Below are 13,096 nucleotides of genomic sequence, written 5' to 3' on the forward strand. Positions count from 1 at the left end.
GGATCCTGATGATCGCATGGCGTCGTCCGTGAGCAACAGCTGTGTTGGTGTTGCAGCTCTCGTCGGGAGATTGGGAAACTTAGACCGAGTGCCGCTAAACCTAACTCGCGCTCCACGTGAGATCACGTACGTCATCCTGGGCCCTTACCTAGGTATGCGCGATATCACCTCCAACTTTGCTCCAACCGTGGAGTTCATCCACATCCGCTCTGGATCGCACAACTCCAACTCGGAATGTCGCAATGAACGAGCGAACAATATGAAATAGCAAGGCTCGCTTTGCCTACTATACTGCGTATATAAGCTCATATTATGCTAGAGTCATTTGTGTACCCCTACCAAAGATAAGCCTCGAGAGGGGCATCCCACTTCAACCCTACCATCCCATCATGCCATTGTGCGGCGACGAAAAATGTGAGGACACCCAAATTCAATGATAAAATCCCGCGCGACAAGAGCTTCAAGGTCGATTCATTTCTTGAATAGTTTGGCATATGTCGCTGGGCGGTTACAAGGCTGATCGTGACATGAAAGCACATTGTGCATGAACACGGGTCGTCTGGCACGGCATCAGGCAACGATGTAGTTCACGCTCATGGTGGCGCTTAGATATGCGCTTTTATTAATTGATTGAAAAACCGGGCTGTCTTCTACCTGAGTGTCATTAGACAAGCGCTCTGCATCACCAGTTACCCGTGCGAGCGATTTGGCTAGCTGCACCCTCATACATATGCGCGTCCCCGCACCATGTAAGTAAATCTCTCTCCAACATTGCTGCGCGTACGCTCACACACAATGGAGAATTTGATTGCCAGGCTCTTCAAAATGGAAACATCGTCAGATGTCGCAACATGGCTTTCGTTCGTGGTCACAGCGGTGGGATTGGGTGGTCTCTTATCGCAAGCCAGCGCCATCAATGACAAGCTGGACCCTTTTCACAGTCATCGCACCCCGACATATCTAGGATTCTGGTACGGACACCAAGACAAGTTATCGTGGTGGAAGGTGAGAAGGCCGCCATTGTACGGCCCTGTTCTAGTCGCAAATCTGGAAAACGGGTTCTGCGGGAAACAGATCATCCACCTGACGCGCCTTCCGCTATTTGCGCCCCCAGGGAAGGCGGGCTGGGCACTCATTTTGACCATCTTCCACCCGGACAAGCTGCATTCGCTCCGATCACCGAGCCCGTCAATAGAAGAAGCAGAGAGAGCTACAGAACACGTGCAAGAGAAGACCGTCGTTGAAACAGAGGATCGTTCACGCGAGGCTCGAGACAGACGCACGCAATGGAAATCCTTGGAGAGGATGCAACTAGCACGATACCAAGCACATGCTTGTGTATCCATCCCGAGGTCTCAAGAACGACGTTGATAACCATGATGGCACTTACCAACGCTAGGGTCGCCTTCTCGTACAGCGATGCGTCTGGATTCCGGGCCGGATACGCTTCATACAATGGCCAATGGTACATTACCTGGCCAATTGGCCAAGACGCCGTCGTGCAGTTCTCACCTCATGACTCGCACAAGAAAAATACCGATGTCTACCCTCCAAGTTTCACGCAACGGACCAACCGCTGCACGCAGATGCTCGCCGGAGTTATCGTAGCGCCGTCTGGTCTGCAGCTAGCGTTCTGCGGTCGCAAGCCGGCGGGCACCTATGTGCTTGAGTACGCTGTGAAAGGCTTTCCTGGAGCGCATGGGTCTCGGCATTTGTACAATATGCTTGGAGGCAAAGTGTACGAAGTCGACTACATTTTCGCTCGGGATCAGGATTCGACAAAACAGGTTAACGAGGGCTACCTTACGCTCAAGGTGCCGAGCAAAGACTCTTCCCACGATGACACAGTTTTCTTGATCCCCAGAAAAGAACAAGAGGCTATTGCGCAAGCGCTCGATTGCCTTCCATGGAACCATTTGTCGTGGAGTATACATCGTGGCATGCGCGATATTCTTTTAGCGTACTCAAAAGCTACCATGGACCGATTTAGATCTCAGCTGGCTGCTCTTCTAAAGCGGACCGTGGCAGAGAATCAACATTTGCTCGAGCGCAAAGGTTGGGAGAGTAGCTTCGTTCGCAACAGCATGGGTGAAATGGCGGCCTCGGCGATTCTTCTCGGAAAGGGAAATTCTGGTGACCTTGTACGTGTCGTAACAGACATCATGCGTGCGCTGGTCGACGATTGGAGCATGGACCACCTGGACGAGACGCACTTCTGGCGATTGGCAGATCAAGATAAGGAGCTCGACTTACCGGGAGCTGTCGCGCTGACCAAAGTGTTCATTGTCGAGTGGAGTAACGAGTTTGACTATCAGATGTACCATGACTTACCCGTCAACCTAAAGTTTGCATGATCATGCTTTGGAAGAGTTGGCAGTATAGTCCAAGGCGGTAGTATTCCAAGGTTATGAACTTTCTCAACAAATACAATCCAAGGATACATGTAGCAGCCTCAGTTCTCGAACAAATCCACCAAAAATGACGCGTGTAGACTTGGCGACGTGTATTCAAGACAAAACTTTGCCGTTGATCCGTGATTTGCGCAATTGCTCGCGCTCTGGCCAGATTAATATAGCCTCTCGCGTCTTGGATCCAGGCTTAGTACACAGTAAGCGGACGTCGAACGTCGAACGTCGAACGACAAGCCGCTAGGGAATACCGAACGTCGAACGTCGATTTGCCAATCACGAAATGCAAGTGGGAGCTAGCGCAAGAGAAGGCGAGCAAAATCAGGTTGAAGTGGCCAGTGCGTAGCACACCACACAGCCAGGGATGCGTACAAGACAGAGCCCAACCGTCTCCCATCATGAATGCACTCGAAGGGAATCTCTCCTCTTCCACCAAAACTGGACCGACTACATCATCCGTTGTTCTTCCTCATCGTGCTTCTTTCGCGCCTCGGCAAGGACAAAGAAATAAGGTCCAACATCCATGCCGTTGTCATTTTTATTATGCTTGAGCTGCGTTAAACTTAGCATCCTCAGTCTCTATCAGCAGACGGCTGTCAACCAGGTACTCACGGTCAGGCGCACCCCCCAGTTGCCTTTGCGCAAATCATCTTGCTTGTACCGCTGCATACCGAGAGGGAATTCAGTGGTATGAGCATCGAGAAGACTGAATGCGTGCTCCGCTAGGTTGAGGTAGAGGAGGGCATTTTCCTCTTGTGCGCAGGCCTAAGGAAGCTTTAATCGATCGCTCATGCTGCTATTACCAGGATGCGTGGAAGACTTACTGCGGCGGCGTGGAACAGAAACGCAGCGTAATACAATGGTAGCACGTCGCGATCCCTCTCCTCCTCACCTGCTCTCCTGAATTCATCGAGCGCTTCGTTGATGAGGATTTGTGCGCGCGCGTGATGCGTGTCATATTCTCTTCTATACGCGTTCAGTTGATCGCGAGGTAGCCCCCAGTTCATCAGTGCATCTGCAGCTCCGCAAGCAAGGTACGCCTCGTCGACCATCGGGTACTAAGAGAGGAACGTCAGCGCGCCATCTTTTTGTATCACACATTACGGGCTTGACCAACTTTTGCTGCGTAGTCCCAGCAGTCTGGACCAAAAAATTGTGACACAGTCAAACTAAACAACTCGCTGACAATTCCGGTGCCAGCGAAAGTCTGGTAACTTGCCCATAGTCGCGCTACCCTGTTCTGTAGGCGCCAGATCATGTGTATCCGGTAGTTGTGATATGCCATGTGTGTCGGTCCGGGAATTGCGTAGACATTGACCTCGGTTACACGACTGGTTATGTGACTAAGCTGTGTCTCCGGGTTGACATATATGACTCTTGGTTCCAGCGCTTGAGATGTATGTGTGTTATCGGCTTCTTCGTACGTCGTCTCTGGAAGAGGTCTAAGCTCTATGTCTTCCACTTGATACGGGTATGACCCGTCCGCGCTCCCTGTAGTGTATTCTCCCGAATAATGATTGACGTGGTAGACTATGGCATCACCCTGCTCTTCATACATGCCACCATTCTGATTTACCGCGAGCTGGTAGTCATTGCTTAGGTACTCGACGCTCGTCGCAGGGTCGTAGTTGTTGGAAGTAGATAACATTAGCTCCATCAATTGGTTGGAGACCTCGAAATTTGTTTCCTCACTATCGGCTGCGGTGAATTCTCGCCCTCCGGCGCGGGGTGCGGTACGTCCCGGACCACAGCCACGCTTGCCCTTCGCACACCTGATACATATGTCTGGCCATACACGGCCTTTGGGCAAACACTGTTTACAAGTCAGCTTTCGCCATCGAGCTTTCTTGGTATTCAGTAATACCACATATCCTTTAGCACGGCAAGGGTCACAACTAAAGGTTTTGCGAAGCGTATATGATTTGGGGACCTTCTCGATCATGGTTGATTGATACGAAAAATGGAAAACTGTTGCAGATACGATTCGGGTGCTGCGGGCACATTCGTGGATTAAGACATGCAGCGCCTCAGGTTCGAAAGTCAAGTGAGAACAGCCCTGCCTGGGAGACTACGCTGTTTGCATGAAGTGGCACAAGCTGTTCCATGCTAGTTCGTTGCACCGCCAATAGCTTGGGGCTCGGAATCCCTACTTCGGTGTGCTTTTTCCGCGCACGTACAGTGCGGTAGCTATAGAATGTTGAGACGCCACCAGGATATGATAATGTCGAGACTACCTTGGAGGGCTATACGATGCATCGCAAACTCTGGCAGACAGACAATCTGCTGTTCGACGAGTGATTACAGGCCCAGAAGTCTATCCATATACCTGTTGACCACAGCCGATCTCAGCTGGATTCAGCCTTACCCCACGACTCGGCGACCTAAGCATCACTAGTGTCAGCCCCGAGTGATAAGCACACACGCTAGTGGGGCGCTAGCGCGGAAGAGAGACAATCGTTCGAGCTGATCGAACAACAGACGATCTAGACCCGCCCAGACAGATGTGGGCTTAACCCATCCTAGACTTTGAGTTGTCACTGAATCAGGCAAAACGAGAAGCATGCAATGATTCTGCATACAACTGTGCTGTGATGTTCACTAGCACGCGCAGCTGGAGGGATGGGCGAGCTGAACTATCGCCCACATCTTCCAGTCATGGTGTTGTTGTAGTACAACTAAAACAGTCATATGCCATTTTCGTGTCTTGTCGCTACCCTATCCATCGCTGTTCGGAGAAGGTAGAATTGGGTAAACAGATGTTGTAGAAATCGGGATATTATCCCTTCCAACTATCTGAGTGAACCCAACGATGAATACTGGGTGGAGAAAAGCATCGCAAAGACGTTCCAACAGAAAGGTTAAACCAAGAAATGTGTCGTAAGAAAGCAGTCGTCGCGCCACTGCTACCGCCGCGAAGACAGAGTTATGAAGAATGTATACCAACGGGTATGTTCAATGCGCTAACGTTGGAGACAACGAGCAGCAAGCTCACGTTCGTATTGCGAAAGACCATCCAAAACATGAAAGAGATCGTCCAGTCTCTCTTGGGAAAGCATGACCTGTGGGGGATTTTCATCCTTCGCTGAAGAGTCGAGGTCAAGCCAGTCTTGCCGGTCGTCGGAAGACACGACTTCTCCTATCTGTAGGCTTCCCATATCATCTGCTCGCACTGGGAGGCTAGATCCATCCTCTCGATTCGGTCCGAATCGCGAAAGCGGGGTGAGTGCATCTCCAACTGGACGCGGGGAGGCGGGGCCGGATCGTCCTCGTGAGGGTATAGATGGGCTTCTTGACTCAGACCACAGCAACCCTGGGGCTTGTGTAGATAGTGATGATGAGTTGTATTCGTTGCGATAGATGGAGCGGTCGGCGGGAGTGCTTGGTTGCGTCCCCAGGGAAGAGGAGGCGGCGGAGCGACGATTGCGTCTAGACAGCGAAAAGAGCTTTTTCGTTCTCTTCCACAATGATCTCCTTTCCTTCGAACCAGATGCGACCCCAGAAAAGGAAGGGTCGAGACGACGCATCTCTTCCATCAGCTCTTCCATCTGCCTCTGAAGTTCTAGCAGTCTATCGTCAAAGACTTGGCTCACCGAGGAGAATCTAGATGCGTCGGCCTCGCTATCACCCGAGGCGCTGGGAATCTCTGATAACTCCCTACCTGTTTTCCCTCCACGCGACCTGAGCAGCTTGATGATTTCCTCGTGTCCTGATGCTATGGCACGGTCGAGGGCTGTTTCAGTCGTGTCCGAAAGGCAATTGGGGTCTGCCCGGGTGGGATGTTTGTCCCAATCAAGAAGGAGCTTGGTTGCTTCGTAGTGGCCATTTCCTGCTGCCCAGTGCTATTCGAAGTGATTAGTCGTGCGAGCAAACGAATTGAATGTTTTTACTTACAAGAGGCGTCCAACCATACGGTGTCGGAATTCCTGGTGTTGTACCAGCGGCGAGTATGGTCAACATGGATTCGATGTGTCCACCAGCAGCAGCAGTGTAAAGACCAGACACGCCGTCGTGATCACGTGTATCTGGATCTCCTCCGCGACGAATAAGTAAATCGCCGATATCTTGATGTGTCGGCTTGTCGCATATAGTGTGCCACGGTGTACGGCCAGCTTTGTTCTTGATACCGGGATCCGCTCCATGGTCGAGCAGATACTGTACCAGATGTATGCTGTTCCAGCGTGCGGCCCGATGTAAGGCGGTATTTCCCGCTCCATCGTACCTGTTGACATCTACACCGTGTTCCAAGAGTCGTTCGATGATTCTGTCGTGCTCGTTTCCGGACACGGAAACGCCCTGGGCTGCTCCACTGACGAGGGATGAATCCCCTGTGAGCCGCTTTCGTTCCACTGCTACCAAGAAAGCAGTGATGAACAAATCGGGATGGACTCCGATCTTGGCACATCTCGATAACGCGCTCGCGAAATGTTCGAAGTGACCGTCGTATGCGCTTTTGAGGAGCAGAACCCCTTTTGCCTTCTTTGAGAATAGCTTTTTCTTGGCTTCTGCTACGGCATCGTTTAGCGCTTTCTCTGCGATACATGCGTAGTTGCGATCGGTTCCGGCGGGCTGAGTCATGGTGTGGAGTAGTACCTCCCAGCCTGCTGGAGATTTGCAGTCAAAGGCTGCACCGTGCTGCAGTAGGGTATTTACCACTTCTGCACATCCCAGTTTCATCGCTATCGTCAGCGCAGTGTCGCCCTTACTATTTGCGTAGTCGATGTGAGCATCGAACGTAAGCAAGGCACTGACTACAAATTGCGATCCCAGGAGTGCACCAAACGCTAGCGGACCTGTATTCGTAGGTGCGGTATCGTAATTCAGCGTTTTCGCATATTTCGATTCGCGGAAGAATAACTCGCGTACCAGCGGGTTATTCGCGGCGGCCACAAGGAGCTGTCGAAGATCAGGGCTCATAACACACGATTCGAGATTCCGCAAAGTTGAACCAGACCTTGCAGGCTGCTGAAACTCGTGGTGTATTGATGACATGTTACGGAGCTCTAGCCCCATCGGCACCGATAAAGTGACTTGGTCCGCGTGAAAGGTAACGTTGGGTTGATCCTCAACGAGTCGAATTTGGTCCCCAAGAACCGCCAGAGCAAAGCTTGTAAAGGGGTGTTCGGCGAATTCAGCGATGGTTGGAAAGACCTCCGTGCCGAGAAATGACAGATGCTTCGCGCATACAGAAATTATATCCTGCGCTGCCTCCGGGAAATCGCACCATTGAACGCGGTCGAAGTACGTGCGAGCAGTCTGATGAGATGAAGAGACATATCCAGACTCTTCATGCACTGACACAAGAAGACGAGTATATCCCTTGATATCCGTCGGACTCATAAAGTCTCTGTCCAGGGGCGGGCTCGTGGCGTCGATATTCAGCGCGGTGGCATACTGGAGCGCTTTCAAACTCAAACGCTGCCTTGAGAAGTATACCAAGCCGAGGATCTTGAGGCCTATCTGTCTTCTCTTCCAGTTATCATGACTGCCAGAGGTTCGCAAATTGATCAACTCGTCGCGGTAAAAGTCGTCTATCGTCATACTGGGGAGATCGGAAAGTGTTTGCTCCAGGCCTCCAAGTGTGCTTTCATCGGCAAGGCGTTTCATGTGAGCCCAAGCAATGAAAAACCTAATTTTGTCAACAATGATGCACTTGAATGACACGGAGACATGACTTACATCTTGTCGCTAACCTTGAGAACAGCGGACTTGATCGTCTCACGAAGTGCCGGATCGGCACGCTCGTATTCAAGAAGCCTTGGTGAAGCATTGATCTTGTTGTCGATGAACTGTTTGATGTCGTCATCATGCGCCAGTACCGCGGAGCTCTTGCAGTTCTGAAATCGTGTAGCGAAATCGTCCATCGGCCTGAATGTCACATACATCTTGATCTTCGACGAGCGCTCGGCCTGAAGCCTCGAAATGAAGTCTAACAACCTCTTCCGGTGCATGTATGGGTATTCTTCTAGTCCGTCGACAATGATATAGAAAGCGCGGAGTGACTGGCACAACGAATCGAACGCTTTAAAGACCACTTCATCGGATAGAAACATGTTTTCGCGTATCATTCGATGCAATACAGCGACTGAATCGTGTCGAAGACCGGATCCCTGACATTGCCATTCAAGATCTTCGAAGAGGTGGAGAATCAAATCTTGGGAAGACTGGACCTTCATATCTCCATGACCCAGGTAGAGAGCTGAGATGGCCAGTTCGTGAGGCTTAGCAAAGGAATTCCGAAGACCCGCCAAATGATTCTTGACGGACACAGCTCGGCGGGTCTTTCCCACCCCTGGATAGCCAGGGCATGCCAGGGTTTCGTTCCCGGAATCGAAGTCGTCACGGAACTCACAGAAACGGTGTGCGAATTCTGTCAGTGGGGTGTTGGTGTACAACCAGCCCCCTGTGTCTCTGGCGTCTTCATTGCGATCATTCGTGGTCTCCACCGCGTTATGAATGCGCTGCAGGTAAGCCTTCTTGCTGTCTATTTGCACTTGAGTTAGCTACAGTTCCAGTAAATTGATAGAGCGCAGCGGTATACCTTTGGAGTTCACGTTGTTTGTCCCTCCGTTGATGTGGACGAAGGTGTTTATGGAGCAATGAGAGACTGAATGGTGATCCGACAACCCCGAGTCCGTCATCGAGACTACGTTTGCCATCTCGTTGATGGAGAGTGATGAAACAATGGATGACTTTCAGAATCGATGTCGCCAACTTCGTAAAAGGCGAAGCTCGTTGGGTTGCAAATCTACCCCGAGAGAGAGCGAAAGCGGCGGATTTATGAGAATAACATGGCCGCATAAAGGAGTCACCCTGACGGCGCAGATCGATGATGCGGTAGTGCTCAACAGCGTTCCTAGTCACTCTAGCTGATGGTTGCGCGAATGTCGTGGAGGTAGCTTAAGCAACCAGGCTAGGCTCCATCGTCCCTCAGTGGATCCTGGGGCGGTCTCGCCAGTACATGGCGACCAATGTAAAAAGCGACTTTCAGCCGTTCACGTGACCATTCGGTCTGTTTGCGCGGCTCCTAGGGGCTTCTCTAGTCTCGACGAGTGAGTGACAAGGTGTCACTGGGTGGCGGCGGCAGTGCATGTTGTTAAGCGAACTCCGAAGGTAAAGTTTGAGTACCGAACGTCGAGTATCGAACGTTGAGTGTCGAGTGTCGAACGTCGAGTGTCGAGTGTCGAACGTCGAGTGTTGAATGTCGAACGTCGAACCCCGCTCTCGGTTAAGCGCGCTAGAGGCGCGCTAACGTATTTCGGCGAGGCGGGTCCTCGTCGATAGCAGACCATTTGCCAATATCCCAGCATGATTTTGTTCTAGGAATAATATTGAGGTTACCCTTGAACCGATTCATCTAGCATTTCGTCCCGCCGGACGGCTTAGCTGCATGTTGGCGAAGTCTGGGATTCAGGACGCCACACAAGCGATATGCAGCATGCCAGCTTGAGAGAGACGCATAGTGACCAGCAGTGGAAACACTGGACTTATAAGCCCTTCCAACGCCGGTGCTCGTCTTGCTATCATCCCTTAAAACCCTCCAGCTTTCGCCATATAATCCCTGACCAGCAACCCAACTACGCTTTCAGACCACAATAGCAGCCCATCAGCAGTCATGGACTCAAAGTAAGAGATCCCAGCGCTCTTACTGCTACATCATGTAACCGGGTAATAGTCGTTCGTCAACAGGCCCTTTTGGCTGGGAATTTATAAGGTGTCCGGATAGCTGCAAGTGCGAGTATGTCACGACCTCTCCTCCGATGGCAAGTGCTGACGACCATAGCATTGTATTCCTCCACGGTCTGACCGGAGGTCGACTGACTACGTTCACGCATGGGAACGGAAAGTGTTGGCCTCGAGACTTCTTGCCCCAGGTCCTCCCTAACGCACGAATCATGTCATACGGCTACGACGCCAATGTGGTCAGTCTCGGAGCCATGGCCGGTCAAACCTCGCTGGAGGGGAATGCAAAGTTGCTCCTGGAGGCGCTTGTCGCAGAGAGACAGGATGTGGCAAGGCCATTGATATTCGTTACTCACAGTCTTGGCGGACTGCTTTGTAAACAGGCTCTCCTCATGGCTCACAACCGACCTGAATATAAGTCCATCTTCGACGCCTACGCTGGCATCGTGTTCATCGGAACGCCACACAAAGGGTCAAAGCAAGCAAAGCTTGGGAATCTGTTCGTTAGCTTCATCAACATCTTCCGCTCGGCGAATACGGAGATTGTCGGTATGCTGAAGCTACAGTCAAAGCCGCTGTTGATGCTGGACGACGATTTCTGGGCGTTGATGGATGGCGAAAAGAAGAACTGCGCGGTCCACTGTTACAACGAATCGGCTCCTATGAGTACTACTCTTGGTTTCATCGTTGATCCTGTCTCAGCAGCTCGACCAGGCGGAAGCAGCTCCCCACTCCATGGGAACCACAGTTCAATGCTCAAGTTTGCGACCGATCAAGACAACGGATATCTCACACTTTCCACCAAGCTGAAGGGCTGGTACAATAACCTACCATCTTCGACATTGGTCAGCACCAGTAACGCTCCAACTCAACCACCGTCCCCGAGTAAAGCTGATGCCCGAAACGTCGGGTCATCCACTCAAGCCGATTGTGCAAGTGCACCTGCGGCTGGAAGGGACGCGGGCGCCCCACGTCCTCGGTCCAACAAAGCTGTTTCCGCATCGTCATCTAACGACAAAGCCCGAGACGAGAAGGAAGGTCGTGGAGGTTTTCGCGACTGTACCTTCAGTGGCCCAGGCAACTTCATACCCTGGATGGACAATCACCATATCGTGAACATCAATTCACACGCACATCCCAAGTCGCCGGCGCGTTTCAATTCACCGGCGCATACCAATGAATCGGCGCGTGCCAGTACACCAGATGAACATTGAGTCGAGCTCTGAGACCAGCGTGTTGCGCGATAACGTAGGCGAACAGGGAACATATTCGAACGTTTAGCATCCAGTAGAGATAGTAGTAACTTTTCAACATTTTCGCTTACGCTTCATGATTTGACCTCCTCCCCCGCCCTCAAACACGAACCAACAGTTGCATAACCCTCAGAACTCGGAATCACATCCGAGACCATAAGTTTGTGGGGTACAAGGATGAAAGCGACTACGCGAAACACATCTGACACGCGGCGACTTTATGCCAACAGGGCAGTATTTGCGAACGCCAAAATGCGAGCCAACCAAGCCAGCGATTGAGACGATGATCGTGTGGCTTGGAAGCCTGAGAAGTAAGGGTCGTGTGATTGGGGACGAGGCTTGTTTATGCGATGGCGATGACGGGATATGGCGGCTAGATGCTGATAAACAGTCGGTGCAGTAGTATAGGAAGGAGAGGCGTGAACGCTGCGTCTGAGGGTAGTTGCTTTCTTCTAATCTGTCGCGGAGTTGTTATTCCGTTATTTTATTCTTGCGATATGGAGCTGCGATCTAGACAGCTGATGCCCGGTCCTGAGCGCAACGATACTCAAGCGCCTCTTCTTCTCGGTGTATGTGGGAGTCTTACACTCTTTGCTGTCCTGCTACTCTCTGCACGACTTTGGTCGAGAGTGCGGCCTTTCTGGAATCTGCACATGGATGACTGGACGGCGGTTGCAGCGACGGTAAGGCGGAATCTTCTCCCAACGAGGGCAGCACTGACTTCGTATATCCACAGGTCCTTGCGATAGCAAAATATGTCATCGTCTGCCTAGCATGTTCCTATGGCTTCGGCCAGCGGACAAAATATGTCTCGGCAGACTCGCGTCTCGCAGCCATGCGACTCGTCTTCTATTGCCAAGCTCTCTGGAACTTTTCCATCGGACTCGTCAAAATCTCAGTCGCCCTTCTCTTGCTCCGCATCAAGCAGACACGTCCCTGGCGCATCTTCCTGTCTTTTACAATCGTACTACTTATCCTCACGACTATAACCTCGACGCTGTTTCAGTTTCTGCAATGCCGGCCATTCAGCATATACTGGGATCCCAGCATCTTTTTGACGCAGGAAGTGGAGTGCTTGCCACAAGAAGCCATCGTTGGGAACATCGTTGCCGCGAGCGCTGTGCATATCTCGACCGACCTCATATTCTCGCTGATACCGATAACCTTTATCCGGAAACTACAGCGGCCGCGTGGCGAAAAGATCTTCCTGGGTGTTCTGATGGGCCTTGGACTGTTCGCTTCATCCTTCGCCATCCTGCGTACTGTCAAGGCCAGTATGATACCACCGGGTGGTGACGTCTTTTTCATGACAGTCGCGCCTACGTTATGGTCGATGCTGGAACTCGAACTTGCGTTGATCGCTGCTACAATACCAACGCTCAAGGGTAGTAAGTGACACTCATGTGAACATTATGCTAGACGAATTCTGACACCTACTTTAGTCATGCAGCGGGGTCTCGTAAGGACCGGTCACTACTTCTACGATGAGAAGACCGAGACCCAAGTGCGAAACCGGCTCGTGGACCTCGGATTCCTGGGTCCGAACACCGACGAATTTGTGGAGATGGGGCGGAAAAGATCGAAACCAGATATGACTGATGAGGTTGTAACGTTCGGGAGTGGTTCGAAGCCGCGGAAAGCGAAAGACGAGTATAGGTTCTCGGTGGATGAGCTTACTCTGGTGGAGAGTGAGGGCCACGCGACAACACGGGACTTGCGGGCGTTCGGGCCCTGAAGACGCGCTGAAGATGATGG

General features: G+C 51.7%; 5 protein-coding genes across 5 annotated transcripts; 3 read left to right on the plus strand and 2 right to left on the minus strand.

Moving 5' to 3' along the window:
• Window positions 1–1,376: 1,376 nt before the first annotated feature.
• On the plus strand, window positions 1,377–2,354 carry J4E83_001304 (uncharacterized protein; the record flags this gene model as incomplete). The annotated part of the gene is made up of 1 exon (XM_049328261.1): window positions 1,377–2,354. One exon carries the CDS (start codon window positions 1,377–1,379, stop codon window positions 2,352–2,354), a length of 978 nt encoding a protein of 325 aa, XP_049192779.1.
• A 501-nt stretch (window positions 2,355–2,855) lies between these two features.
• J4E83_001305 (uncharacterized protein) lies at window positions 2,856–3,460 on the minus strand (the record flags this gene model as incomplete). The annotated part of the gene is made up of 3 exons (XM_049328262.1): window positions 2,856–2,960; window positions 3,021–3,173; window positions 3,233–3,460. 3 exons carry the CDS (start codon window positions 3,458–3,460, stop codon window positions 2,856–2,858), a joined length of 486 nt encoding a protein of 161 aa, XP_049192780.1.
• Window positions 3,461–6,260: 2,800 nt separating this feature from the next.
• J4E83_001306 (uncharacterized protein) lies at window positions 6,261–8,458 on the minus strand (the record flags this gene model as incomplete). Its single annotated transcript, XM_049328263.1, has 2 exons — window positions 6,261–8,034; window positions 8,085–8,458. The coding sequence occupies 2 exons, from the start codon at window positions 8,456–8,458 to the stop codon at window positions 6,261–6,263; spliced, it is 2,148 nt and encodes a 715-aa protein (XP_049192781.1).
• A 1,842-nt stretch (window positions 8,459–10,300) lies between these two features.
• On the plus strand, window positions 10,301–11,744 carry J4E83_001307 (uncharacterized protein; the record flags this gene model as incomplete). The annotated part of the gene is made up of 2 exons (XM_049328264.1): window positions 10,301–11,147; window positions 11,572–11,744. 2 exons carry the CDS (start codon window positions 10,301–10,303, stop codon window positions 11,742–11,744), a joined length of 1,020 nt encoding a protein of 339 aa, XP_049192782.1.
• A 432-nt stretch (window positions 11,745–12,176) lies between these two features.
• J4E83_001308 (uncharacterized protein) lies at window positions 12,177–13,076 on the plus strand (the record flags this gene model as incomplete). The annotated part of the gene is made up of 2 exons (XM_049328265.1): window positions 12,177–12,729; window positions 12,784–13,076. 2 exons carry the CDS (start codon window positions 12,177–12,179, stop codon window positions 13,074–13,076), a joined length of 846 nt encoding a protein of 281 aa, XP_049192783.1.
• Between the last annotated feature and the right edge of the window lie 20 nt (window positions 13,077–13,096).

The sequence above is a fragment of the Alternaria metachromatica genome, assembly GCF_023757995.1.
Source record: "Alternaria metachromatica strain BMP 0045 chromosome Unknown scaffold_2, whole genome shotgun sequence".
In the NCBI taxonomy this organism is placed as follows: Eukaryota; Fungi; Ascomycota; class Dothideomycetes; order Pleosporales; family Pleosporaceae; genus Alternaria; species Alternaria metachromatica.